Here is a 26,800-nt window from a genome sequence, read left to right as displayed (position 1 = left end):
TCGTGCCTCAGGGCTGATTTTATGAACAGGTTTGTTGGTTTGTGGCTGCATTTTTGTAATTTGTGGTGGATTTGGTGTTTTGTGGCTGGTTTTTGGTTCTTTGTAGTTGGGTTTTTGTAGTTTCTGGATGGATTTTGGTCATTTCTGGATGGACTTTTGATGGTTTGTAGGTCTTTTTTGGCACTGTGTGACTTTGGGGACAGATTTTGGTGCTTTGTGGGTGTTTTTCACTGATTTCTGGACAGATTTTGGTGTCTCGTGGCTTTTTTAGTGCCTTGTGACTTCACTTTGTGGCAGATCTTGGTGTTTTGGGAGGGGAGTCTGGTGCTTTGCGAGGGTTTTTGGTGCTTTGTAGCTGGATTTTTGGTGGTTTCTGGATGGATTTTGGTAGTTTGTGATGTTTGGTGACTTGTGGCCATAGTTTAGTGCTCTGTAGCGTTTGTTTGTGTGGTTTCTGGACAGATTTGGGTATCTTGTGGCTGGGGTTTTGGTGGCTTGGGGCTTTTTATTTTTATTATTTTTAGTGCTTTGGTGGCTGGATTTTGGTGCTTTGTTGTTGTTTTTCTACCAGTGGTTTGTGGCTGGATTTTTGGCAGTTTTTGGCTGCTATTTGGTACCTCGTGATTTTGTGGCAGATCTTGGTGTTTTGTGAGGAGGGTTTGGTGCTTTATGAGGGATTTTGGTGCCTCATGAACAAATTTTGATGCTTTGTGAGGGACTTTGGTGCTTTGTGCACATATTTTAGTGCTTTCTGGCTGTTTTTGCGGTGGTTTCTGGACAGGTTTTGGTAGTTTGTGCCTTTTTTTTTGTTTTGTTTTGTTTTCTGGTGATTTATGGCTCCTTTTTTTTGTTGCTTTGCGCACAGATTTTTGCGGCTTTAGCAGCTGTTTTTTGGTGCCTCGTGACTGCTTTTTAGCGCTTCACCACCGGATTTGTAGTTCGCAGGGTCCCTCCGGGTGCCTCACCGCTGGTTTTTGGGTGACTTTTGGCAACCTCGGGAGTCGGCGGCGTTGCCGAACCCCCTTTGCGGGGCGGAGGAGGAGCAGCGGGCGGGGAAGGAGGGAAGGAGCAGGGAGAGAGGGAGGGCAGCAGGGAGAGAGGGAGGGCAGCAGGGAGAGAGGGAGGGCAGCAGGGAGAGAGGGAGGAGCGGCCGCAGCAGCCCGAGTCCGGGGCAGCGCTCGGCGGACGCTGATGGGCATCGGGCGGCCGCGCTGGGCACGGGCACCGGGAGCCCGGCGCTGAGAGCGGGGCTCGGGCGGGGCTCGGGGGTCGCGGCGGAGCCCCCCGGGCCGGGGCGATGCCTCCCTGCAGCCGCACGGACTGAGCCGGGGCCGGCCCGTGCATGGCCCAGCCATGGAAGTGGTGGACGAGACGGAGGCTCTGCAGCGCTTCTTTGAAGGTAACGGGGGCACCGCGATCCCGGGATCCCGGCTCGATCCCGGCTCGATCCCCCAAAGGCAGCGCCCCTTGGAATGGGGCGGGTGGGAAGGGAGCTTAAGGCTCATCCAGTGCCACCCCCTGCCGTGGGCAGGGACACCTTCCACTGTCCCAGGTTGCTCCCAGCGCCGTCCGACCTGGCCTCGGACACTTCCAAGGATGGGGAAGCTACAGCTTCTCTGGGAAACCCATTCCGGTGCCTCAGCACCCTCACGGGGAGGAATTCCTTCCCAACATCCCGTGTAACTCTGTTCTCTGGCAGTAGGAAGCAATTCCCCCTTGTCCTGTCACTCCAGGCCCTTTGCCAAAGTCCCTCTCCAGCTCTCCTGGAGTCCCTTCAGGCACTGGAAGGGGATCCAAGGTATCCCCGGATTCCCTTCTCCAGGCTAAACAATCCCAGCTCTCTCAGTCTGGTTCTGTACCATCCTAGCCTTGTCCAGCTCTGGAATGGCACAGATCCCTGTCCTGGGGCACAATCCAGGGGCAGCTGTGCATCCTCCAGTGCACACCGTGGGTGCCAAGCTGGATATCCTGGGAACTGTGTTGTGCCACGCGTTAGATTCCCACTGCGACCCCAGCAAGGACCTTGGAATGTCCCTCACCATCCTTGGAGCAGGAGCAGGCTCATGGCAGTGGCTCTGGCCTGTGGATTCCAGATGTTTTCCGGAACCTGGATCCTTGTGGACACCGCATGGCTGTGGATCGCTCTCCTTCCCACCAGGGTGGAAAAGTGGTTGGGAAGAGGAGTTGGCCTCTGTTGGATGGAATGTGGTTGCTCGTGGCTGCACTGGGATGTGTTGCCTGATCCCATTGTTATTCCTGCCTCAGCTCCATGTTCCCTTCCCTGCTCTGTCCTGCTTGGCACGCTCCACTCTTCCTCAGAGTTGTTGAATCCTTCTCCTTCCTCCTCGTTGCTTTGTTTTCCTCCCTCGTTTTCCAGTGAGGTCCTTGGTCACTTGCCAGGCCGAGGTCTAGTTGCCATGGGCTGTGTCCTTTGGGATGAGCCCCTGGCACATGGATGTGCTGCTTGAGGGAATAACGTGCCCATCCTGGTGAGGCTCCATTGCCCCGACAGGTCCTGGGGTGGATCCCGATCCATGATCCAGCCCCTTAGGAGCAGTGGGATTGTGCAGTGAGCCCACAGAGGCAGTTGGGGTGGGACAATAGTGTCCCTATGGATTCTTTGTCTTGCAGAAGGATTTGTCCTGGGAAGTGGGAACAGAAGATGCTCTTGGGAGCGAGTGGAAGCTCAAGCTGCTTCCTCCCTGCTTCCCTCTCTCCCAGCATCCAGCTGATCTCTCAGTAAGGCATCTCTTCTTCAAAGGAAAAAGCACCTCCTGTTAGTTCCGACCATGATCCCAGATTCCCAGGAGCCCCAGGATTAGGGAGGATGGGAAGCCTCACCATGAGGGCTCTTATCAGCTGCTCCCAGCCCATGTTCTCTGCAGTCTTCCGAGGTTTCCTTTGGTTTTAGGATTTCACTTGGGCCAAACTCTTAAATTCTCCTTTCCCACTTCCCATCCTGAGCGTGCTGAGCACCTCCTGGCAGTCCTGCAGAGCTCTGGCGCTGCATCCCAATGTTGTTTATGGACCAGCTCTTTGTCTCTTCAGTTGGAGGCATGGAATTTCTCCCTCTCCCCAGAGTGTATTTATTATAATGTGGAGATTTCTTTCTTTTCCTATTTTCCTGTTCTTTCTGGGTGTGATCCTTCTCGAGCAAGGTGACTCCAAGAGATCCCTGACAACCTCAGCCATTCTAGGATTCTTCCTCTCTATTTTCTTTTTTCTTTCTTTTTTCTTCCTGTTCTCCCTTTTTCCTTCTCCTTTCTCCCTTTTTCCTCCTCCTTTTCCCCCTTTTTAATCTTTCTCCTTCTTTCTTTCTCTCTTGAATCAAAACCATCCTGTTCCTGTAAAAATTCAGGATGAAGGAAACTGTGCCTGAAGGATATTTCTTACCCTCAGCTATAAAATCCTTCTTAAAACCTCTCTGAGCCAAATATTCCATGGAGCACAACTTTGTTTGGGCAGCTCAATCCCTTTCCTGCTGTTATTCCAGAGCATCTGTTCCGACACGGAGCTGGAGGAGGAGAAGGGAAGAGAAGGAAGTTTTACCACCAGGAATTGTTGCTCTGTTTTTCCCTCTTATGCCCAGTTTAATTGTGGTGCTCCGAGGAATTCTGAGGCCAAACTGATCCTCTGGTTTTTTGGGAGTGAAGGTCAGGGCCTTAAATCATGGCATGGAGTTAGATTTACTCTGGAATCTGGCCCTCCTGAGGAATTAATGGATTTTGGATGTGGTAAACAATAGAACTGTTGGAATTTAATAATTTACAGGAATAAATTAATTATCCCATCAGTCCTTTAAAATTTATCACTGAATTCCCATCATAAGGAAATCATTTTCCAAACTATTTTTCTCTTGGAGTGAAATATTTTCTTCTTCTCACGGATCATCCCACCCCTGAAGAGATTTCTTCCTGCAGACTGAGAACCCTGGAATAATTTGGGAATTCTCTTTCTGTTGCTTGACTCAGATTTTCCCAGGATCTGAGCCTGCTGTAAGCAATCCCAGAAAATTTAAGAGGAATCCCTGAGCCCTCGGTATTTCCCAGTGTCAGACAAGGATTAACTGGGCTCCTCACGGAGACGTTTGGGAGTGGGGGCTGTGCTGGTGGAGCTGGGGAAGAATCGGTGCCTGTGGTCATTCCAAATCCTGGAATTTGGCTGGTCCCATCTGCAGAGCCAGGCTTATTTTGGGAAGCAAGAGCTCCCAAGATCTTAGCTCTGGTTGGTGCCTCCGGTTTTCTCGGCTGTGAGCGATGGACCTGGATTTTCCTAAATTTTCCTTGGTGTTTGCTTAGGCAGGATTTCCTTGTTTCCCTGGGTGTCCTTGTTTTCCTGGATATCCTTATTTCCTTGTGTATTTTTGTTTCCTGGGTATCCTTGTTTTCCTGGATATATTTATTTCCATGGATGTCTTTGTTTTCCTGGGTACCCTTTGTTTTTATGGGTATCCTTGTATCCCTAGATATCCTTGTTTTTCTGGGTATTTTTACTTCCATGGATATCCTTGTTTCCCTGGGTATTCTTGTTTTCCCAGATATCCTGATTTCCCTGGAATATGGCTGGCTGCTCTTTGTGGGTGAGATCTGAGGCGTGTGAGGATGGAGGAGCAGAAAAATGATGGGAAAGATCTCAAGCTTTGCTCTGGTGTTTGGGATGGGAAAAGTCTCTGAGGGAAAAGATGCATTGAGAATAATTTCATGCTTTCCTGGGATGAAGGTGCTGGGAATGCAATCCTGGCTTTCCATATTGAGCGTCCTCAAGCTGGGCTTCTCCTGTGTTAGGAAGATTCTTGTTGTCCACAGGAACATGGTGGAATTTTTGGGATTGTCCTGTGCAGGGCCAGGAGTTGGACTTAGATGATCTTTCTGGATCATCCCTTCCCACTCAGGAATCTTCCCAAGCTCTGTGGCTTGTGTTAGCACAGCTGATCCATGTGTTTGGAGGTGCCCAAGCCCATCCCGCCCGAGGAGAGCTCAGGCAAAAATCCTGGAGCAGGGAGCATGGGATGCCGGGGAGAGTTCTGGCAGGGGAGGGAAAGGAGATTTCCATGGTTTTGGGAGTGTTCCTGGAGCGTTTGTGTTTGGATTCAAAGGAAAAGGAGGGAGTTGACAGCGTCTGACCCTTGGCTGGCATCCTGCTCCCAACCTTTCCCTTGCTCCTGCCCGCCCCTGCCTCAGGGAAACGCTTACGCCACGGCTCAGCTATTTGGGATCCCTCTCCTGGCTAATTTATGAGATAAGGGCTTGGGGAAGAATGTACAGCGGGAAAGATGTGCGGAGCGGGGCTGGCGGGGGCTGGGAAGCGGGAATTCGGGAAAGGAAGAGAGAAAGGAGAGCAAGTGCTGGAAGTTGAACAGGTTTGGGCTTGAGGTGGATCTGGGAAAGACAAGAGTTGGTTCAGCAGAAGGGGAAGGTTTCCATGGAAGTTATCCAACAGCTCCACGGGTTTTCATGGAGCACAAGTGGCTGGAACACTGGGAATGTTGTCTGTGGAGCAGCCGTGTGTCTGTGCAGGAGTTGCTGGGCTCTGTGTGTGCACAGGAATCGGGAGTCGATGGTTTTGCCTGTGGGAATGTTTGGATATGTGTGATCAAGGAATCCTGGAATGGTTTGGGTGGGAAGGGACCTTAAGGATCATCCAGTCCCACATGGGCAGGGACACCTTCCACTATCCAAGCCCCATCCTCCCTGGTCTTGGACGTTCCAGAGATGGGGCAGCCACAGCTTCTCTGGGAAATCCTTTCCAGGGCCTCAGCACCCTCCCAGGGAAGGATTTCTTCCCAATATCCCATCTGAACCCTCCCTCTGTCATCCACAACTTCTCTGGACAGACTGTTCCCATGCTCCTGGTGTTGGTAAACACTCCTGGTGATTTTGGTTATGGAGCACTTGGTGCCTGTGAGGAGGAAGTGTCACCCTGCAGGAAGAGGTTTGGAGCATTTCCCTGATTTCCTTGGATGAAGGAATATAGAATAGTGGAGCTGAGGGAGTGAGGTGACCCCTGGACGGCTGGGATTGCCCCTTGTCCCCCATGCTAGGCCATAAGGGGGGGTTTGCTTGTGGTGGGAATGAGTGGAGAAGGAATTCACAGATTCCTGCTGGTGTAAACCCAGCTTATCCATGAGAATCCAGGGGCTGCTCCCAAGTCTTCCTGTTGCTTTTGGGATGTCTTGAGGCTGAAAACTGGGAGCAGAAAGGGCAGGAGGACAGTGGAACCTGGGGGTCCTGTCCTGATAGCTCATGTTTTAGGTTCCTGGGCTTGACATAAAAATGCAACTACACGGATCAGAACATCGTTTTTCATGGAATGCCTTGAAAAAAATGTCTCTTTGGGGGCTTCTTGCTCACTCACCCCCCTCTGCCTGCCCCCAAATCCATTTCCAAGGCTTGATGCTGGAGAGAGCTTTTCCCACACGGAGCTGCCCTAGCAGGGGGAGAACCCCTTGGAAAAGCCCAGCGTGATCCCTGCCGGGGGTGCTCCTGGCTGAGGGAGGAGCAGCTTGGGGATGAGGTGGCGGCGCAGGTGACAGTCGCTGCGGGGCCTGGCTGGCGCCGTGGGAAGGTAAGAGGCTTTGCCCGGAGCTCTTTGGGAGCCGGGAGTCAGCCCGTGCCGGAATGGGCCCGGGGAAGCTGGTACAGCACAAACACATGACCATCCCTGCGGGTAATCCCCTCGCGGTCCCAAATCCCAGTGCGGAGCAGCGGCTGCCCGCTCGCCTCCCCGGCCCTCCCACTCTTCCCGGAGGGAATAGAAAAACCAGCAGGCAGCAGCAGCCCTGGGAGCTGGAGGAGCTGAGCTCAGGGAATAATGACACAGGGAGAGAGCAGGGATACGGCGGGAGCTTGACATCGGCTCTCACCATGCTCAGGATGCGCTGGATACGAGCAGGTAACAGCACGGACCCCCAGCCCTTCCATGGCTTGCCTTGCTTCCCCCTCTGCCTCTCTATCTCTCTTCCCAATGGGATTGTTCCCTGGTTTTCCTCTCTCTTCCCTCTGTTTGAAGCTTCCCTGCCTGCCTGCTTGGTCAGCCCTCAACAGGAGCAGGTGATGTGAGGATGCTGCTGAGTCCAGCTCGATCCCAGGGCCTGAGCAGAGCAGGGAAGAGACAAAAACATTCCCTTGAGCTCATCACCACACCCAGGTGGCATTCCTGGACACTGGGGGAAGCTGCCACGTCCATCCCAGTAGGAGATTCTTGGAGTCTCTTCAGCCAAAGGACTCACCCTCGTCTGTCTTCAGGGAAAGGTGCCAAACGCTGCCACTTCTGGCGTGGTCTTGTGATGGTTGTGCTGGTACTTCTCCCTCCCATTTCCCAAAAACTCCTTTATCCTCAAGCCCAAAACTCCTTTATCCTGGGAAAAGAGCAAGAGACATCCAGGTGGAGTAAGGCCAGAGAGCTGTTCATGAGAGGGGGATCCGTAATGCCTGATAAAGGTCAGGCTGGGATTTGGAAATGTGATGTCAGAACGAGGCTCCAGGAGGAGGAACTTTGCCCAAGTCCTGGGTAATGCCCCTTCCATAGGCTGGTGCCCGGGGAACGATGCCCGGACACGGAGAAGCTTCAGGAAGAGGTGGCAGTTGGGATGGATTAGAGGGAGTTGTGCTGGAGGTGTGACCAGGGTGGAAACGGTGACACAGAGATCCGGCTGAGCCCGTGCGTGGGATGGGGTGTGGAAGGGCTGCTGCATGCAGGGATATGGGAAAGGAATCCTGGTCAAGGAGGAGCCTTGGGATGCTGGATGGACAGGTTTCCTTCTGCTTCCTCACCCTTATCAGTGAGAGGCCTTACAGGACAGTCATCCCAGCTGGCAGAAAGAGGGAATTAAATGGCTCCTGGGCATGGTTATTTCAAAGAAGAGAGATGGGATCCTGTTTTGCTTTCCCTCTTCTGGATAGGGGCCCTATGGATTGCTCCTGGGGGGAATGGCTGGAGTGATCTGGTGGTGAGGGTGCTGGCACAGGTTGCCCAGAGAAGCTGTGGCTGCCTTATCCCTGGAAGCGTCCAAGGCCAGGTTGGAGAGTGCTTGGAGCAACCTGAGGTAGTGAAAAGTGTCCCTGCCCAAGGCAGAGAGTGGATGATCCTTACAGTTGCTTCCAACCCAAGCCATTCCAGGACTCCTGGATCCGGAGCTGGGAGCTGTGCTGGGAAGGTGCAAGTGAACCCAAGGGCACTTCTCAGCCCATGCCTTGGCATCCCTCTCGGGTATCCCAGCCTGGGGATGGCGTTGCTCCGGCACAGCTTTGCCGCCCTTGCCGGGGAACCCTCCTGCCTCTTCCCAGTGGTGTTGCTGATTGGACTTTGCACTCTCTGATAAGAATCCCGGGACACTGAATGTGCCTGAGGAATGATTAACCAGCGTGTGCTGTGCCAGAGGACAAGGGAGCAGCTGTGGCTGGAGACACAAACAGGAATGGTCTCGTGGCTTTTGGGGCCAAGCCGGTGTTTTCTGGGTGTCCATCCCGTGCTCCAGCATCATTCAGGAGAGACAGCCCTTAGCATGGGGCATTCCAGAGGGATGCCAGGACTGGGGATGGACAGACAGGGATGAGACAGTGGCAGAGAGCTGCCATCCTGCTGCTGTGGAGGGTAAATGGGAACTCTGAGGAGTGGAGGGTGGATTGATCCCTGGAAGTGTCCAAGGCCAGGTTGGACAGGGCTTGAAGAAACCTGGGCTAGTGGAAGGTGTCCCTGCCCATGGCAGGGAATGGAGCTTGGATGAGTTTGAAGGTCCCATCCAACCCAAACTACTCCAGGATTCTATGGTTGGACGCCACACTTGGCTATCCAGTGGCTCTCACTTATATTTTCATGGATATATCCTTTTATTCCAACTGACTGGCATGCTTGGCATGCCCTTGCTTATCCAACAGACCTTCCTTCTCCCCATTCTTGCTGCACAGCAGGACATGTAATCGTGGGATACTTTGGGTTGGAAGGGACATTAAAGATTTTCCAGTTCCACTCCCATCCATGGTATCTTCTCCCTGATCCGGTGGTGGTGGATAACATGGCCTGCCCAGGATCCCGCACTCCAGGCTGGCTTCCAGTGGCACCTGGAGCGTGTTCAAGGCACATTTGAAGGAAAGGACTCTTTCCCGAGGGAAAATGTAATGTGACACTCAGAGTCCACCACTTATCTCACTGAACTTTGGCTGCTTTGGGGCAGTTACTCCAAACAGGGAGAGAGAAAGGTGGGAAGAGTGGCTAGGCCTGGCTGCAAATGGAGCAGACAGAATTCTTGTGGAATTGCCTGTCCACAAATGTTCCCAAGTGCGAACACTTGTGTGTTTCCCTGGGTTTTGGGGTGGTGGGGAGGAGAATTGGTTGGGAAAGCCAAGGCTGGTGTTTTAAACACTCTCAGAGTGCTTGGGTGTAAAAAGCAGGCATTAAAGGAATTTTTTCTGGGTTGATTTGATTTTCTCTGGTTTTTTCTATTGTCTTTGGTATCACCCCAACTTTGCTATGGAGTGGCAAATTGTTCTGGTTTTCCTACCCAAGTAGTTTGGTGGGGAGGAGACAGTGCAGAGGGCATGGGGTTGGCATGGAACAGGAGTTTTGGAAGGCTCAGGTGGGATTTCCAAAGAACTGGAGGTTTCAGTCATTGATTTATAGAATCCTGGAATGGTTTAGGTCGGAAGAGACCTTAAATCCAATCTTTTTCCATGGGCAGGGACACCTTCCACTGTCCTAGGTTGCTCCAAGCCCAATCCAACCTGGCCTTGAACACTTCCAGAGGCTGGGGCATCCACATCATTTACGACTTTCAATGCTGAGTGTCGATTGCTTGAAATCCACATAAACAGGAAAGCAAACATCTTATCAGCCTACTGGATCTTGGCTTATCTCCTGTGTTATGACAAACCAGGGTTTATGGACATTGATTCATGGAAGCACTAAAAAGGACGCTTTGACTTTATTGGGAATGAAACACCTGCTTAAGTAAAGGAAAACTTGGAAAACGGAGCCTTTTAAGGGCCATCAGACCTTTTTACAGTTGGCTGCTTGCTGATAATGCGGTCGGTGCTCCTCTCCCAAACAGACATGGGGTTTTCCCAGATCACATCCATCCCAAATTCCGAGGAGTTCTGGGCAGGGGAGAATCCTACCTGTCCTTGTCCCCTCTGTTCTATCATAATACAGTTTTTTGGGAGGGGTATTGGAATGGAGAGGTTGAGGTGTAGGGAAGGCCAGGCCTGGACTGGACAGGGTTTGGAGTAACCTGGACTAGTGGGAGGTGTCCCTGCCCATGGAATGGGTGGGGCTGGATGATCCTTAAGGTCCCTTCCAACCCAACACATGCTGGGTGATAAATGATATTCCCAAACTCACCTCACGGTGTTGGGGAGCCAGAGGGATACAGGGAACAGCCCTGTGAGGACCTGCAGTCTGGGAACAGCTTTCACAACCTGGGATGAAGAGTTTGGATGCTGGAAGCTGTGCTGGTGTTCTCAGGGAAGGGAACTGGACAAGCTCAACTCAGTCCAATGGGATGGGCTGTGGAATGTCAAGGTAGGGACCTTTCCTACTTCCTGGGTTTTAAGAACACATTGTGTGGCTCTGGGCATCCAGAGGGCATCTTTGGATGCAACAGGTCAGGAATGATCACTGAGAGGGATTTTTACAGGATTTCCAACCTGTAAAAGCTGGGTCTAAGTTGGAAAACCCTGCAGGATCATGGAGTTGAACCATTCCCCGTTCTCATGTTGTTAAGGTGTTTTTCCTTCATTGCTGGTTTTGTTGCAGCAGGGATGAGCTCCCAAGGTTTTTTCGCACTGCCACAGAGAGTTTATCCATGAGATTGAGATCACCATCCTGATTTTACCTGGAGAAAAGGGCTTTGCTGCCTCTTCCTTTCTTGTATCTATATAATCCCTTGCAGAGGCAATTGAACAGAAACAAGGGGCCAGGAATCCTGGGAGTTTCTTTCACCCCATGTGAGCAGAGATTGTGGAATCATGGAGTCTTTTAGGTTGGAAAAGCCTCCTGGGATCATCCAGTTCAACCATTCCCCTGGCATTACCAAGACCACCACTATCCCATGTCCCCTTCCATGAAGGAATTTTCCTTAATATCCAATCTAAACTTCTCCTGCTGCAATTTGAGGCCATTTCCTTTTTTCCTGTCCCCTGTTCCTTGGGAGCAGAGCCTGACCCCCACCTGGCTCCTGTCAGGGAGTTGTGGAGACCAGGAAGGTCCCCCTGGAATGTTTTTGACCCCGGTCCCTTCCTGGGGGTCTCTGCTAGGAATATCCTTGTGCCTGGTATTTATTTTGGAGATGACTCATTCCCACCTTCCCAAGTGACCTCCTGATCCTCTCCTCCCCATGGCACATCCTCAAGCAGCATGCCAGGAACCTTCCCTCTGGATCTGGGCCTCTCCAGCCAGTCCAGTGCTTTGAAGTGATCCTGGGAACACCCAGGGAGCGCATGGGATGGACGGGATCCAAGCAGCACGTTTGGTATCTCGGCTGTATTGTCTGGGAAGTGTTTGCTAAATCCCTGGAGCAGGAAATATGTTCCAGGATGGCTCAGACTTGGTCAGAAAAGGCAAACAAGGGTTTGTTGTTTTTTTTTCAAAAGAAACCTCAGTGCACTGTGAGAAGTGGATGTGAGAATACCCAGCATGGCAGCAATCCCTAGGGAATTTTGGGGTTTCAATAATGGATTCAATTGCGTAGAATCCTGGAATGGTTTGGTTTGGAAGGGACCTTAAAGACCATCCAATTCCACCCCCTGCCATGGGACCATGGAGACAGAAATGACAGCCCTGGACCTGTCCCACTCCTATTGGTCGTGTTAGATCCTGGGAAAAGTGGGATCCTTGGGTGAATACTGTGGGATCCACATGGCTGAGGAAGCTTACACCCCTTGTGATTTTCTTGGGAGACAGCTCTGGAGCAATCGTCCCAGCTGTGTGAGGAGCAGGAAAACCCTGGTGACCCAACGCTGCTCCTTGTGAAAGATCCATGGTGGTTGCACAAAACTTGGGATGGCCCTTCCCAGGCCCTGGAAAATGTCCCATCTAGATAAATGGCTCTGCATTTTCCTCCCAGTCTCTGGAGATTATCCAGCCTGGACAGACCTTGGTGCCTCCCAGTTGGAAGGGAGGGAATGATGTGTCCGATCTGGACACGGTGTTCCCAGCGATGCTTGGCTTCCTCTGCTCCTGTATCCTGGTGCTGTTCCATTCTTAACCTCCCTCCCTAAGGATTGTTTTGTGCTGGGGGGGTTTCCAGGAGAGGCAGCACCTCTCCAAATCCTGAGTTATCCCAAGTTCCCTGTGTGTGTGGTGTGGGTATCTTAGAATTGAGCTGATCGTGGTTCATCCTGGATCTCCAGATTCCCTAAGAGCCTTTCCAGAGCCACAGTGTTGCCCTGCATCAAGGTCAGTGTCCAGGGACTGCATTCCCTGGGTTCTTTCCTTGGAAGCAGAAGAGCAGTGGGATGACAGCTCAGGATCTGCCATCAACTTTGTCAGCTCCTTGTGCTTCCCTGAGTATTCCCTCTCTTGGTCACTGCTGAGCATGGGAAAGCTCTGGGCAGCTGGATTGAGTTTCTTCTTGGTGCTGGTATGTAGCTGGTAACTATATTATTAATTTTTTATCCGTTCTGGCAATAAAAAAAAAATTCACTCTGAGGGAATGGTGTGGGATATGGATGTGGACCTTCACCACCACAGCAGTGTCCAGGAGCTCACCCACGACGTGTTATCCTATGGAAAATGTCCCTCCTGTCCCCTCCCAAAGTTGCAATCTGGATAAAGCAAGGTCAGGTGAGGCACCTCAGCAGAAGGGATCCTCAGGAGCTTTTCCCCATCCCTGTTGTTCCCATGGATGAGGCCGCGGCCTCGTGCAGCGGGAGCCGCCAGATGAAGTGGCCTCCTCCGGTCCTGTTGTCCCTGCTCCAACACCCTCATCCCGGGGAGGGAGATAAAGGCGTTGTCTCCAAACAAACAGGGCAATGTGCCCCCCTGGGCAGGCACCTTGGAGCCTCCCAAATGGAGCCGCTGTTCCTGCCCTCGGAGAGCATGAATGGACAAGCGCGGCATTGACGGCCGCAGGGACAGGGACAAACGCGCCTCTGTGTCCCCTCTCACACCTTCCCCTCCTCCTCCTCGGCCCCCGTTCTCCCAGGACAATGGCTCCATCCATGCCAAGGTTCACAGCTGGCCAGGGTGGGGGAAAGGCCAGGACAAGGGTGGGGAGCTGCCAGGAGAAAGGGATGCAGGAGGGAGAACAGCTCCGGCGAGGGGAGATGGGGGGATATTCCAGGAGGGTTGGAGGAGAGAAGGTGCTCTGAGGGAGGGCTCAGGGAAGTTTGGGAGGGAGGATCATCCTTTCTGCCTCCTTTTCCTGCGGAGCTTCCCAAGGAACATGCCATGGCACAGCAGGATCATTTCCTCTGGCTCCTCACACTTCCTGTGCCTTGGGATATCTCCCACCAACACTTTGTCCTCTTGGGAAGGGGGAATGGAAGTTGTTATCTCCTTATCCCCGAGTTTTAGGTGTTTCCCAGGCCCTTGTCCTCCTCATCCAAAGGTGCTTGTGCCAAATACATTAATCTGTGGATGTGAACGAAGGAGTTGTGGGATTATGTAGGAGCAGAGAGAGCTTTCCAGGGAATAGGGAGATGCTGCTGCCTCTGGACACTGGGTATTCAGGGAATCCTGGAATGGTTTGGGTTGGAAAGCACCTTAAAGATCATTGAGTTCCAACCCCCTGCCATGGGTTTGGTTGTACTTCCCACCAGGCCAGTTCATTATTGCATGTGTTTTGCCTCTGGAGCTGGCTCACAGGTTGTTTCTCCTGAGTCTTTCCTGAACACCCTGTAAATTCTTTTTTCTCCCTAAGTCTGGGGGTTTGGCTAAATCCCACTGTCCTGTATCCCTGTCCCTGATCACTGCTTTCCCTGCATCCAGCCCTGCTTGGCATGGCCTAGTTTCTCTAGGAATGCAGAGGGTTGGATTTGGGAGCAGGGATGTTGGCTGGGAGCTCACCAGGAAGGAGAGGGTCAGGTATGGGTGGGTTGGGAACAATCCTGGCCCCTCCATGGAGAAGGTTTGGCAGGATGTGTCTTTTCCAAGCCCGTATCCATTGCAGTGTGGATTAGTTCATTTTAATTCCACGACAACCAAATTTTCACAAACCCCCAAATTCTTACCCCTCAGTTTGGTGTTTTCCTTGGGATCTTATCCCACAGATCCCAGAGCTCATCCTTGGCTGTGTTTTTGGTGTGGAATTAGTTGGAATTTGGACCTTGTGTTTTCTGCTCCGGTATGAGCAGGGCATGCAGGAGCTGCCCATTTGCTTTGGAAGGACAGGGCTGTCCTTGGGGACGGGCTGGCTAGGGAATGTCCCCAGGATGGTTCACGGGGTGGATGAACCTCAGCATGGCCTGGGACAGTCCCACCTTTTGTGATGGGAAGGGACATGGGCCGGGTTGGGATGCGTAGGGACAAAAGCTGTCCTAATCCAAGGGACAGCTGCTCGAGGATGATATTCCTGGGGGAATGGGATGAGGAGGGGCTGTTGTTCAGAGGAAAGGCCTGGGATCCCCTGGAAATGCCTTGGACAGTCGGGACTTTGCTCTGGGGTGGTCTTTGGGGAGCTGTGGGAGCGCTGGCTCCTTGTCCTGCTTTGGTTACAGGAGCCCCGTTTGGGGGCTGGTTATCATCCTAGTCAGGTAATAAAGAGCATTAATTAAGAAGGAATGCTGGGCCGGGATGCAGGGGCAGCCAGGGGCTCCTCCAGGGTCACTGGAGGGGATAGAAGCCGCCCAAGGCTGGGTATGTGGGCAGTAGGGTGGTCATCCCGTGGTTCCTTATGGAAGCAGCTGTGTCCAGGTGTGCAGGCCAGGTCTCTGGGTTTGCTGAGGTGGCAGGCACGGGAGGGATGCTGTTCCCAGCTGGAGCGGCTTCTCCCTGAGGGCCAGAGCTGTCCAGGATGGGAAGAAGCTCCGAAGCCGAGCACTGGCCCTGCGGCTCCCTGGGCTTAGGCGGTGTTTGGTTTGTTTGCCATGGCCCGGATTCCTGGTGCTCGCGGCCAGGCCGGCAGCCAATCCCCCCGGCCCGAAGGATAAACACGGCAGGAGGGAGAAGGGGGTGAGGAGCGGTGCGGGGCCCCGGGAATGTGCCGATGCTGCAGCCTGGCTTGAGGATTGCACAACCAAGCCCTGGTGCACGGACACAGGGATGAGCCCAGGGATGCGCCGGGGCTCGCCGCCTCGCCAAGCACTGGCACTGCTGTGGCATCCCAGGTGACTCCTGGTGGAGCTTCATTCCGTGTGTCCTGCTCATCCTTGTATCCCACTGCTGCTCCAGCATGGTCTGGAGGACCATTAGGAGAGGGACCACATAGAATCAGAAGCTCCTGGAGTCTCCTGATCCTATTTCACTCTGCACCAGTTTGGTGCAGATACAGCTTGTATCACCTCCCAGGTTGTTCCATGCCTCAGTTTGCCCTGAAAATTCTCTGGTACATGGCTCCAATGGCACAGGGAAGCTCTGGGCTTGGCACGGCCTCTTCTCCTCCTCCTCCTCCTTCTCCTCCTGCTCCTCGGTGTCCCCCCACCCCTGGCTGATGTTCCCCAGCCCCTGCAGAGCGCTGACCTCGTCGTCATCTCCAGCTTCCCACATCTGGTTCGTGTTAGCGCATCCTGGGATGAAGTTCTCCAGCTCTCTCCCTTCCTCCCACCCCCAGGTGACCCAGGCAGGATTAGGGGTGATTTGAAGACAGGCAACAGAGTAGGAATTGAAGGGGGGGGGGGGACGGGACTGTTATAAATAGAAATTCCATAAACTTCTCAGCCTATCACTCCAGGAAAATTCCGGGTTAAATCCCTTGGACCTGTAAATATGACAGTTCATGGAGGCCAGGCTCCCTTAACTCTTTCCAAGCCCTGTGGCCCCATGCCCACCTCTGTGAGCACCCAAAACTGGGACACTGAGCTGGGAAGGTGCCGCCAGGAGGGACGAGCCAGTCGGAGCAGGGGCAGGGAGGAGGCAGCGGGGTGGGAAGCACCTCCATTGGGATATGGAGCGTGTTTGGAGGTTTGGGGAAGGCAGAGAAAACCAGTCCAAACATTGGGATTCCTGACATTCTCACACGTCCGGGGGCCTCAGCCCGCCCGGCTCAGCTCACGAGGAGGGTGCTGAGAGTTTTAACTTCTTGTTCTTCAGGCAGAGGCTGTGGGTTTTTGGGATTGCCACGGCTCTCTTCCCAGAGAAGAGTTGGAAACTGGAGTGGTGACATGGTGGGAGAGCAGGATGGCAATGCCAGGGACAGGAGGAGGAGGGATGTAAGGACCTGGAAGGTTTGGGATGGATGAGCTCAGTGTTTCCCTGGGCCCCTTCACCTTTGCTGGGATGAAATGTGGGAGCCTGTCCCATGAGGAGCCATGTGGGTGTTGATCTTCCCTCCTTGGTGGCTTCCCACTAATCCCCACTTGGGAGGGGGAGGGAATGCCGGTGCCGTTGGGATCTCGTGACTATGGAGCAGTATTAGCTTTTAATTAATCACCTAAGCTGGCTTTGGTAAGAGCTACATGGAAGCTCTGGGCGGTGGGACATTCCTCGTCCCTGCCCCGATATCCCTGGATTTGTGCAAACCCCACTGTCCTGGAGCAGAGGAAGGTCCTTGATTTCTGGTGGGCAGCCACGTCTCCCCTCCAGCCCTGACGCACCTCTCGCGTCACCAGGCTTATCTCGCCCTCCTCAAGGTGACTCCAGGGAAGCAGAGGAATCCTGGAATGGTTTGAGTTGGAAGGACTATAAAGCTCATCCAGTTCCACCCTCTTGCCATGGGCATGGTCACCTTCCACTATCCCAGGTTGCTCCAAGCCTCATCCAACCTGGCCTGGAATGCTTCCAGGGATGGGGCAGCCACAACTTCTCTGGGCAACCTGTGCCAGGGCCTCAGCACCCTCAGAAAATTGGGAAGCACAGCGTCTTACTGCCTATAGTGACATCTCTTCCTTCCTGGAGGGTTCCTGGGCTCCTCTTCCACCACGGAGGAGCTCCTGGAATTTGGAGGTATGAGGGAAACCTGCTGGAGCCGGACTTTTCTTGGACAGGCTGAGTCACAAAAATTGGCCAGGTGTCCTTTTTGCTGCTTTGATCGTGGATCCCAGTGCCAAAACTTGGGATGAAGACAAGTTTCCTGATGACTTTTGTGACATCTCCGTGGCTGTTTGCCAAAGGCATGCTGTGATTTATAGCCCAGGGTTTTTTTTTTTTTGCTAGGAGGGAGGCAATGGAGCACGGGGAGGATTCCCACTCTCCTGGAGTGCTCATTCCTGGCAGGAGGTTTCGGGGATGTTATGGGATCACAGTAAAGGCTTGAAGAGGTGCCTTGGGAGATGTGGTCATTGTGAAGTGCTGGGAGCAGGCTATGGCAGAGATCCTTAGGGATGAGTGAGGGTTATACAGATGATCATCAATGAGCTCCCATAACTCCGAGGAAAAGAGGGTGGAGCTGCATCACAGGAACTTCAGGACAGGATGTGGCTGTCACAGTGGAGGGACAGGAGCCACCTCTGTGCTTGCCTGGGATCTGCAACTCCATACTGGAGGTGCTGGCACACCTGGAGATCCCAGAGGCTCTGCCTGCTCCATCTTCTCCTCACCTCAGTGCTCACCTGGAAGCAGGATTGTGTGTCCCTGCTCCAGATGGATCCTGTGTTCACATGGAAGACACTCCTCACCCTGTCCCCCAGGTCCCCGGGCTCTGCCACGGAGATGTCCCAAAAATGAACAGTTACCCAGCATTTCTCCCCCCTCCAGCCAAGGTTTCTAAGGCAGAGATCCCTGTGTCCACACACACCCTGTCCGCTTGGCAGAATTCCTAGCTGGATTTATTCCTGCCGATTTGCCTGTCTTGGTATGAAAGGGATTTGCAGAGGGAGAGCTGCAATTGGCCGGGGTGGGCTGGAGCCCCCCAGGCCGGCCTTTGCGGATCAGCGGGTGACCTTTCCTGGGAACCTGGGGGATCCAGGGGGTCAGGGGCTTCTCCTGGGCTTTCACGTGGGGTCTTTCAGGATGGTCTTTCACTGACTTCCTTATCGGGGCAGGGGGAGTTGGATCTGCTCTTCCACTTTCTTGGCAGTGCCTTTGGCACCGCGGGCTGGCTCCGGACTCCCACTTGGGAGAGACAGATAAAGGAAGGATTTTCTGTCAACAAAACCCTGCCCAGCTTCCCTGGAACAGGGCAGGGAGGGGAGGAGGAGCCCTCCAGAGAAAGGACAGGGAAATCTACTGCCTGCCTGTGGAGCAGAGGAGAGGGAGGAAGGCCAGGAGCTGATCCAGAGCTGTGGTGGAGAAATTCCAGTGCGTTCTGCAAAGGGTCCAAATGAAATCATGGAATGTCCTGAGTTGGAAGGGATCCCAAAGAATCTGGTCCCCACCATGTGTCTGTGTCCCCGCCCTGGCTTGTCCCACGTGCCCCGTCTCCCAGGATGAGTGTGCGCACTGGGATGAGTGGGTATGGACAGCTGGCAATCCCCAGGGATCTGCTGATCTAGTGAGTCATCCCTGCCCATGGCAGGGGGTTGGAATGAGATGATCTTTAAGGTCCCTTCCAACCCATTCCGTGATTCCATGATTCTCAGATCAGCTCCTTGACTGCACAAGGGTCTGGTGGTGTTTCCAAAGACCCTTTCCTGTCCTTCTCCCAGCTCATGCTTCCACCTCCTCTCCCCTCCAGGCCACGACATTAATGGAGCTCTGGAACCATCCAACATTGACACCAGCATCCTGGAAGAGTACATCAGCAAGGAAGACTCTCCGGAGATGTAAGTGCTTCCCTTGCTCCACGGCAGGAACGGTGTTCCTTGTGATTTTCCATGGAGAGATCACAGAATCCTGGAATGGTTTGAGTGGGAAGGAATCTTAAAGCTCATCCATTTCCACCCCTGCCATGGGCAGGGTCACCTTCCACTATCCCAGGTTGCTCCAAGCCCTGCCCAGCCTGTCCTGGAACACTTCCAGGGATGGGGCAGCCACAGCTTCTCTGGAAACCTGTTGAGCAGTTTCCAGCCCTGAAATTTGAGGAATCATTTAGGAATCACCTCTGCCCCTCCAGAGTCTTCCTGGGCTGCTCTTTCCTTTTTTATCATTCCCATCCCTCCTGACTCTTTCTGGCTTCTTACCTCCAAGTTTTCCCAGTCTCTTTTGATCCCTCTCTTTATCTCCCCAAGGGCACCATAAACGCTTTCCCTTAATCTGAGCGCTGGGAGCTCGGATTAAATCCTCAGGACTACATGAGTGTGGGGAAGGGAAGGATCTCCCTGTGTACCCCAACTTTGGGAAGGAGGACGGAGTAGACCTGGAGAGCACCAAGGGAATCTAGGAGCAGGGTGGGAGTGGGATCTTTGTCATAGCAGCTCTGTGAAGCTGGAGCACGGTGAGCAGATCCCGCTGGCTACACATTCCTGGAGGTTGCTGTCCTGGGCACTTGAAAACTTCCTGGGTGTGTTTTGGACTCTTCCATCACTCCCACTGACCTGTTCTCCTGACATTGTCGCATTTTCTCCCTCAGCTGCTTCCCTGAGATCCCTGCTCCCGCCAGCTACCCACACCCCCAGCCCTCCAGCTCCGCCAGCATCCCCGCGCCTCCCGCCAGCTCCATCAGCAGCGTGAGCAATCCCTCTCCCAGCGCTCCCCTCCACCTCCCTCCCGCCAGCAGCCAGCTCCCCATCCGGCATGGTCCTCTTCTGGCCAACCCCTGCGGAGCCGCCTACGGAGCTCACCTCAACTGCAACAACAACAATGGGATGGTGGTGCCCAAGGGCTTCCTGGGTGGCCACTGCCTGAACAACGTGGTCCCTCCAATCAAATCCGAGCCCAAGGCCTCCTACGCACCTGGGTAAGAGGGAATGGGATGGTGGGATGAGGGTGGGATGGAGGCTCCTCTGGGCTGGTGGCACCTGGAGGGTCCCATGGAGCAGTGACAGCTGTCGCTCTGTGTATGTCCTTGGTTTTGGACAAGTGGAGCTCCTGAAGCTTCCCAAAAGGTTTTTTGGGAAAATACCCCACACCATCACACAGTTCTGGATACCTGTGCTGGACATCTGCAGGTGGAAGAACACTGGAGCATTTTTTAAGGAGGAAGAGACACAGAATAAACTGGAACAAGACAAAATTCAGTCTCTGGGATGAAATTCAGTCTGCGGGATGTTGCTATGACTATCCCAGAGGATAGTTTGCTACCCTGGGCAGGGAGATCATCTTCTTATGGGCTGATGTTGCAGATGCTCTGCTCCAGAGAATGAAAACATGGATCTGAGCTGGATGTGTCCTTTTCAACAAGCTTTGAGGGAGAGGAAAGGCAGGTTTTAGAATTGCTGATGGACCCAACTGGAATTATTCCCAAGAGGAGAAAGGATGTGGTTCCTGCTGTCTGGGATGGAAGGAGGGGAATAAAAACATCCCAAGGTGCTGTGCTGTGCTCCAGCCTGGATCTTTAGGTGGTGGTGGCCCTGAACAACCTTCTCCCATGGGATTATGGATGCAAGGACAGTGATGCCAGGATGGCTCCAGGACTGGCTCTTCTCCCTCTGCCTTGTGCCCTCTAGTGTTGCCACCAAGCACAACGTGGGGATTCCCAAATTTGGGAACACTCAGCCAATGACTTTCACCCTTTGGATGAACTTGGAAAGACATCCCAGAAAGCTAAAAGAAAAAAAAATCTGCCTTTCTTTTATTCCCAGACCGGGGGGTTTTCCCTTGCAGTGATCCCAGGAGGATACCTGGAGCTTAGGGGGAATCAAAAGAATGAAGTGATGCCTTGTTATGTCCTTTTCTTCTGGATGCACCGGGAATTCTGCAGAATGTCATGAGCAAGGATCACATCTTGCTGTCCGAGGTGGAGACCTCATTTGCATGTAGCTGAACTGGATCAGTTTTGATGGCAGCATGCCTTCAGCATCCCAGAATGACTCTTCCCCCTTGTGCCAGGCTTTTTCCAGTGGACAGTCATGGAATATCCTGGAAGGGACACACAAAGATAATGGAGTCCACTTCCTGGCCCAAGCACCCCATGATGTGCTCAGGGACAATGTGGTGGATACCAACAAACCCTTCCCTTGGCCTGGGCACTTCCACGCTACCTCCCTGTGGGAATCCTGCAGTGTCCACCTTTTCCAGCCTTCTGGATTCCTTAAATTGTGCTGTTCCCTTTTGTTACTGGCCAAGACTTGGCTTGCTGGTGCATAAATCCTGATAAATCCGTAGGAAATACAGTATGAACTCAGATCCCACATGGCAAGGAGCCTGGAAATAAGGCTGGGAATAGATGCTCAGCCAGGCATAGGAAGGGAATGATGGAAAGGTGCTCCAAGGGAAGGTGGAGGATGAGAGAGGTATGGCAGGGGTTTTTTTGGGATCACCCTACCTCATCCCCTCCAGCCCCTGCTGTGTGCAACTTCTGATGGAGAATCCAGTTAATGGGCCTTAGGTTTCTCTAGTCCAGGAGGATTCCATATCCTGGTTCCCAGCTGGAATTGTGGGTGCTGTCTGGAGCAGAGGTGGAGCAACGTGTCCTGTGCTTTTCCTCCCCTATTCATTTGCTTTTTGGCTGGCTTTCATCCGACAAGCACTGGGATTTGTCTGGGATTATTTCACATCCATAAAGCTGATGGTATAGGATGGGTGAATGGAAAAGAATTCCTGTGGAAAATGGGAATGTGCCATGGTCTCCCTTCCTGTCCCTGCTGTGCCACCCTACAGGACCTGGTCCTGCCATCCTTAGCCATGGATGTGCTGGAAAAGGCAGCTGGGAGCTCCCACTATTTTTTGGGTTATGTTTCACAGTCAGAGCCAAATCCTGCTCCTGGTGATGCTGGAATATGTCTAGGGGGATACCAAAGGAGCTGTGGTGGTGCTCAGGTTTGTACAGGCAAAATCCATCCCAGGGACTCCCCAGGTCCCCCAAAGCCTCCCATTTCATAGAGTCATGGAATTATTTGGATGGAAAGGGACTGTGTAGCCCAGCACCTGCCATGGGCAGGGACACCTTCCACTATCCCAGGCTGCTCCTTTTCCAACCTGGCCTGGAACAGCTTCCCGGAATGGGGAGAGAGCTCTATGCGTTCCACTTGATCGCTGACATTTCCATGGGAAGCACACCTTTCCCTGGAAAGCAGATAAATTTCTGTTTGGCTTCTGTTCCCTGGAATTCTCACTGTCAGCTCAACAGAACATCCCTATTCCCAAGCTCCTGTGGAAACACTTGACAGTGATGGCAATCCCAGCTGGACACATTCAGGGTGTCCAGGATCCGCTGCAGGTGGACCTGGGATTCCCTGCCAGATCCTGGAGGGTGCATGGATCCACCTGGACCTCTTGGTTGTGCTAGAAACTGGATTAAAATTACTTTCCCTTTTCTTTTCCCATTGCTCCGCAGCACTTTGCCGGACTCTCCCCCGGATTCCGGATCAGAAGCCTACTCCCCTCAGCAGGTGAACGGTAAGTGCTTCAAAAAGGGAGAAGGGGGAAAAAAAATCCTAATCCAAACCCAAAATCCCAGCATCCACCCCCTCTTTATTCCGTGAAAGTGGTTGGCTCTGCAATCTTTATCAGCCGGGAGAAAACAGGCGGCTGCACTACGTGGGGAGATTATCAGTTAGTAAATATCCCTCGGCTTTCGCCCATTGTTCCGCTCCCGGCTTTGGGAAAGGGGAGAGGGACCGGCACAGAAGGCGAGTTGAGACTCCACAGACACGGAATCCGTGGTGGGAACCCAGAATCCACAGACACTGAATCCGTGGTGGGAATCTGTGGGTGCAGGGAGATCGTGGCGGGGTGGGATGTGGAGCTCACCATCCCCCTCGTCCTGCCCTCTGTCTCGGGAACACGGAGCGGGAGCACGTCCCTGACATGGAACCTGGCTCTGGGAAGCAGCCATGAACCCGCCATTCTCCAGTAAGTTCCTTCCCAGCCTTTCCCTCCCCTCCAGCTGATCCTGAGGATCTTAGCTCCCACTGAAATGGCACAGGGAGCTGGGACCCCCTCCAGGGTCGCTGCAAGGTACTCCTGGCTTCCCCCAGGAAAGCCACCGAGGGTTGTTTGGTCCCTCTGGTGACCTTCACTGTTCTTCCATGGAAAAACTCCTTGGGAAGGAAGGTGGGAAGGTTGTCCTGGTCTCCCTTCCCCCTCGGCAGGAGAACCCTTTTCCCCAGGCTCCAGCCCAGTCCCCACTGGGAACAGCGCCTGCTCCTTTTTTTTTTTTTGTGATGGAAGAGGTCAAGAGTTCTGTTTATCTTGCTAAAAAAAATCCCTGGAATTCCTCCTGGCCCTTCCTTAAATATAACAAAGAGGCCAGGTTGCTCACTATGGGGAGAGCGACTTTGGAGTGCTCGGAGCTCATTTGGGAAGGAGAGGAGGCTCTGGAGGGCACCCACAAAGCTGGGATTGCATTCCTGGAGATGATTTTCCCTGGATTTGGGAATGCCTTGGCACATCACTTGCCTGTCCTTGGCTGGGCTGTCCCTGAGGCAGCTCCCAAAGGGAGGCTGGTTTGGGATTGAGCCTGGAAGGAGGAATCCGGTTCCATGTGTGTAGAAAAGGCACTGAGAGGTCCCAGCAGGAAGCAGAAAACCTTGGAATGGGGCAGGATGGGTGGAAGCCAGCCCTGCCCCGGCAGCCTTCAGCAGGAGGACCCAGCGCCAACACATTCCAGTTTTCCAAACCTTCTGACGGGAGGAGTTTTCCCATTCCTGGTCAAGTGCTTTGGCCTTGTTACTCACCCCCTGCCTGGGTGTTCTGAGGCCAAAGTCCATCCAGCTAAGCCTGGAAGGATCCAACAGATCCTTCCCTGCCGTCCCTCTCCGTTTTCCCGGAGGCTGTGCTCAGCTTGGCCAGTCCCTGGATGCGTTTTCCATCCAGTTTTCCACATTGGAGCATGAAGAAGCTTTGTCTTGCATTTAAAACAAAGTGGCTGTCCCTTCCTACTCTGTGGTTTTCTCATGTCCCAGGGGTCAGTCCCTCATTCCTGCCAGGTTTGTGGTGTCCTGTGGGGACACCTGAAGGTACAGGTTGATGCAAAGGAAAGGCTGGAAAAACAGATGGGCTTTGTCCTGGTGAAGAAAAAGGAGGCTGGAGGACTTTGGACAAGGGCATGGAATACCAGGACCAGGGGGAATGGCTTCCCACTGCCAGAGGGCAGGGTTAGATGGGACATTGGGAAGGAATTCTTCCCTGTGAGGGCAGTGAGGCCCTGGAACGGATTTCTCAGAGAAGATATGTCTGCCTCATCCCTGGAAATGTTCAGGGCCAAGTTGGGCAGGGCTTGGAACAGCCTGGGAGAGTGGAAGATATCCCTGCCCATGGAAGGGAGTGGATCTGGAATGTCGAGGTGATGAGGAGCAGAGCAGGAAGGGACATGGATTTGCATGTTTCTCCACACCCCAAACATTTATTTTGATGCTGGTGTAGTCAAATCCTCTATAATTAAGGAATGGCTTTAGTATCCCATTCCAAATGGAGGAGGAGAAGGGTGGGATTGCATTTGAATGTTCCTGTTTTATTTATTTAAATTCAGGGATCAAAGTCTCCTCCTAGTTTCAGTTCAAATGTTTAAAGTGCCCCCTCAGAAATCCTCCCTGGAAGTGCTGGGGCTGTTCAGGTTATTCCATTGTCTCTTCTCTCTCATTGTCCCATGGAATGTTAGAATCCTGGAATGGTTTTGGTGGAAAAGTACCTGAAGGTTCAGCTCATTCCAATCCCTTGCCATGGGCACTTCCTGGTTGTTCCTGGTTGTTCCAAGCCTCATCCAGCCAGGGTATCCAAGACAAACGGGTCAGTGTTGGACCTGGGATCAGGACACTCCTAACTTCGGTTCTTTCTCCCTTTCCAGATCCTCACCTCCTCCGGACCATGACTCCCGAAAATATGTGTCACCTGACTCCCCCTTCCCGCCTGGAGCACCCTCCTCCTCCGCCGCCTCCTCCTCCACCCCCTCACCTCCAAGGTCCCCCCCCACCACCCCCACCGCCCCCTCACCCCCTCCAGCCGCAGCACAATTCCCACTTTCCCAGCCTGCAGCGGGATATGTTCCTGAAGGCCGAGCCCCTGATGCCTCCATACGGCGTTGGGCCAGGAATGGCGCCCGCTGAGCTCCACCATGCCCAGCAATCCCAGATGCTGCACCAGCTCCTCCAGCAGCATGGAGCAGAGTAAGGCCTGGGAATGGCGGGGGTGAGGGAATGGGAGCTGGAGGTGTGTGGATTGCCTGGAGTGGGGGTTCGGTGGTAGGAACAAACAAGGGGAGATCTGTAGAAGGTTCCCTGCCCATGGCAGGGGGTTGGAACCGGATGAGCTTTAAGGTATCCTCCAACCCAAACCATTCCGGGATTCTGTGGAATTAAAGATGTGGCTCAGCACATGAGAGACGCAGACTCAGCAGTGTGGGAGAAGGTGGGGCAGCGCTGTGGGAATGTTGTGTTTTCCGTGTGAGATCCCGCTTGTCCTGGTCACGGGTTGTGGGATTGTCACCTCCCGACTCTCCGTTCCCTGCTGAGCCTTCCCGCGGTATCCGCAGCCTCCCGGTGCATCCCGCTAAGAAGCGGAAACACTCCGAGTCCCCCCCCAACACCCTCAATGCCCAGATGCTCAACGGGCTGATCAAGCAGGAGCCAGGAATGGGATCCGTGCCGCTCAATCCCGATCGCGTCCAGACGCCTCCCTGGCACCAGCCGGGTGCGCTCTCGCCAGGTACCCCCGTTATCCCCAGAATTCCAACCCCGCTCCCGCCGGGCCAGGGGCTTGGGAGGAGGGAAGACTGTTGCCAACCTGTGGGATTCACCCCTGGCCTGCATCTGGTGCTGCTCTGGCAGTCAGGAGGGGAAGCTTTGGGCAGTGCCAGTCTCTTCCTTGGGCTCCCACCCCTCTGGATACTCGGCCCAGGGAGTAAAATCGGGATTTAATCCGTTTTAACGTTCTCCACAGGCCTGATTCAGGATAACGACAGCCTGAACGGCTCCTACCTGGATCCCAACTTCCAGTCCATCAAGTGGCAGCCACATCAGCAGAACAAGTGGGCAACTCTATACGATGCCAACTACAAGGAGCTGTGAGTAATTCCTTCGCCTCTGGAAAAAGTGGAGTTGATGTTCCTCGTGCAGGTGGCAAGCCTCTGGGGTTGGGAGCATCCCACTCAAAACATGGGATAATGATATCCCTTGGCTGGGCTTTGTGGTGAGGATAATGTTCCCCACTGCCCCTTTCCTACTGGGAATGTTACTCCTCTGCACTTTTTATGGATAATTAAGGAATAGCAGAAGGAATTTCACCAGCTTTGGTGACAATTCTGCAGCCACTCAGACCTTGCTCACCATGGAGGGCTTTACTGGCAAATCCGGCCTTGTCCTGAGGAATGTTGGGATGAGCAGCACCTTTTCCCCCTCCCTAGGTTCACCAGGATCCTGTATTTTAAATTTAGGATTGTGAATTCCTAGTGTGGGTGGCTGGAGGTCATCCAGAGCCACTTCAGGAGAGCTTGAGAAGCATGGAAAGGAGCTGTAGGAGGAGGAGTGGGAGTGGTTGGAGGGGCAGAGGAGGAAGGGAAGAGAGGGAAGGGGTTTAGGAAATCTAGGAAGTGGCGGACAGGCCAGAGAGGAAGGCTGGGATGACCAAGACAGGGAAGGGAGAAGTGGGAAGGTGGGCTGGGAAATGAGGCAGCGGGGGGTGGAGACAGCACACCGGGAAGGAGGAGTGTTCAGGAGGAAACCACTCTGGATCCTCCCTGCATTCCTGGGAGGTGACAAAGAGCTGGCAAGCAGTGGGATGGCTTCCAGGAACCTCT

The 26,800-nt window shown here is 53.5% G+C and overlaps 1 protein-coding gene across 10 annotated transcripts in view; it reads left to right on the top strand.

The window, feature by feature from the left end:
- The first annotated feature begins 1,269 nt into the window (after nt 1–1,269).
- The window catches only part of MYRF (myelin regulatory factor), a 44,049-nt gene continuing 18,518 nt past the window's right edge, over nt 1,270–26,800 (top strand). For 4 of the 10 annotated variants that reach the window (XM_086895574.1, XM_086895571.1, XM_086895566.1 and 1 more), the window contains exons 1-7: nt 1,271–1,399; nt 18,704–18,791; nt 19,538–19,864; nt 22,403–22,464; nt 24,854–25,172; nt 25,538–25,710; nt 25,945–26,068. In XM_086895574.1, coding sequence (XP_086751700.1) covers nt 1,354–1,399; nt 18,704–18,791; nt 19,538–19,864; nt 22,403–22,464; nt 24,854–25,172; nt 25,538–25,710; nt 25,945–26,068 — 1,139 coding nt within the window. In that variant the 5' untranslated portion in view covers nt 1,271–1,353. Of the gene's footprint in view, nt 1,400–18,703; nt 18,792–19,537; nt 19,865–22,402; nt 22,465–24,853; nt 25,173–25,537; nt 25,711–25,944; nt 26,069–26,800 lie in introns of all 10 variants that reach the window. The other 6 variants (XM_086895576.1, XM_086895575.1, XM_086895568.1 and 3 more) reach the window with 3 other exon arrangements.

This window comes from Cyanistes caeruleus, chromosome 6 (assembly GCF_971803275.1).
Source record: "Cyanistes caeruleus chromosome 6, bCyaCae1.hap1.1, whole genome shotgun sequence".
Taxonomy (NCBI): domain Eukaryota; kingdom Metazoa; phylum Chordata; class Aves; order Passeriformes; family Paridae; genus Cyanistes; species Cyanistes caeruleus.
This window is presented reverse-complemented; position numbering and strand designations above follow the sequence as displayed.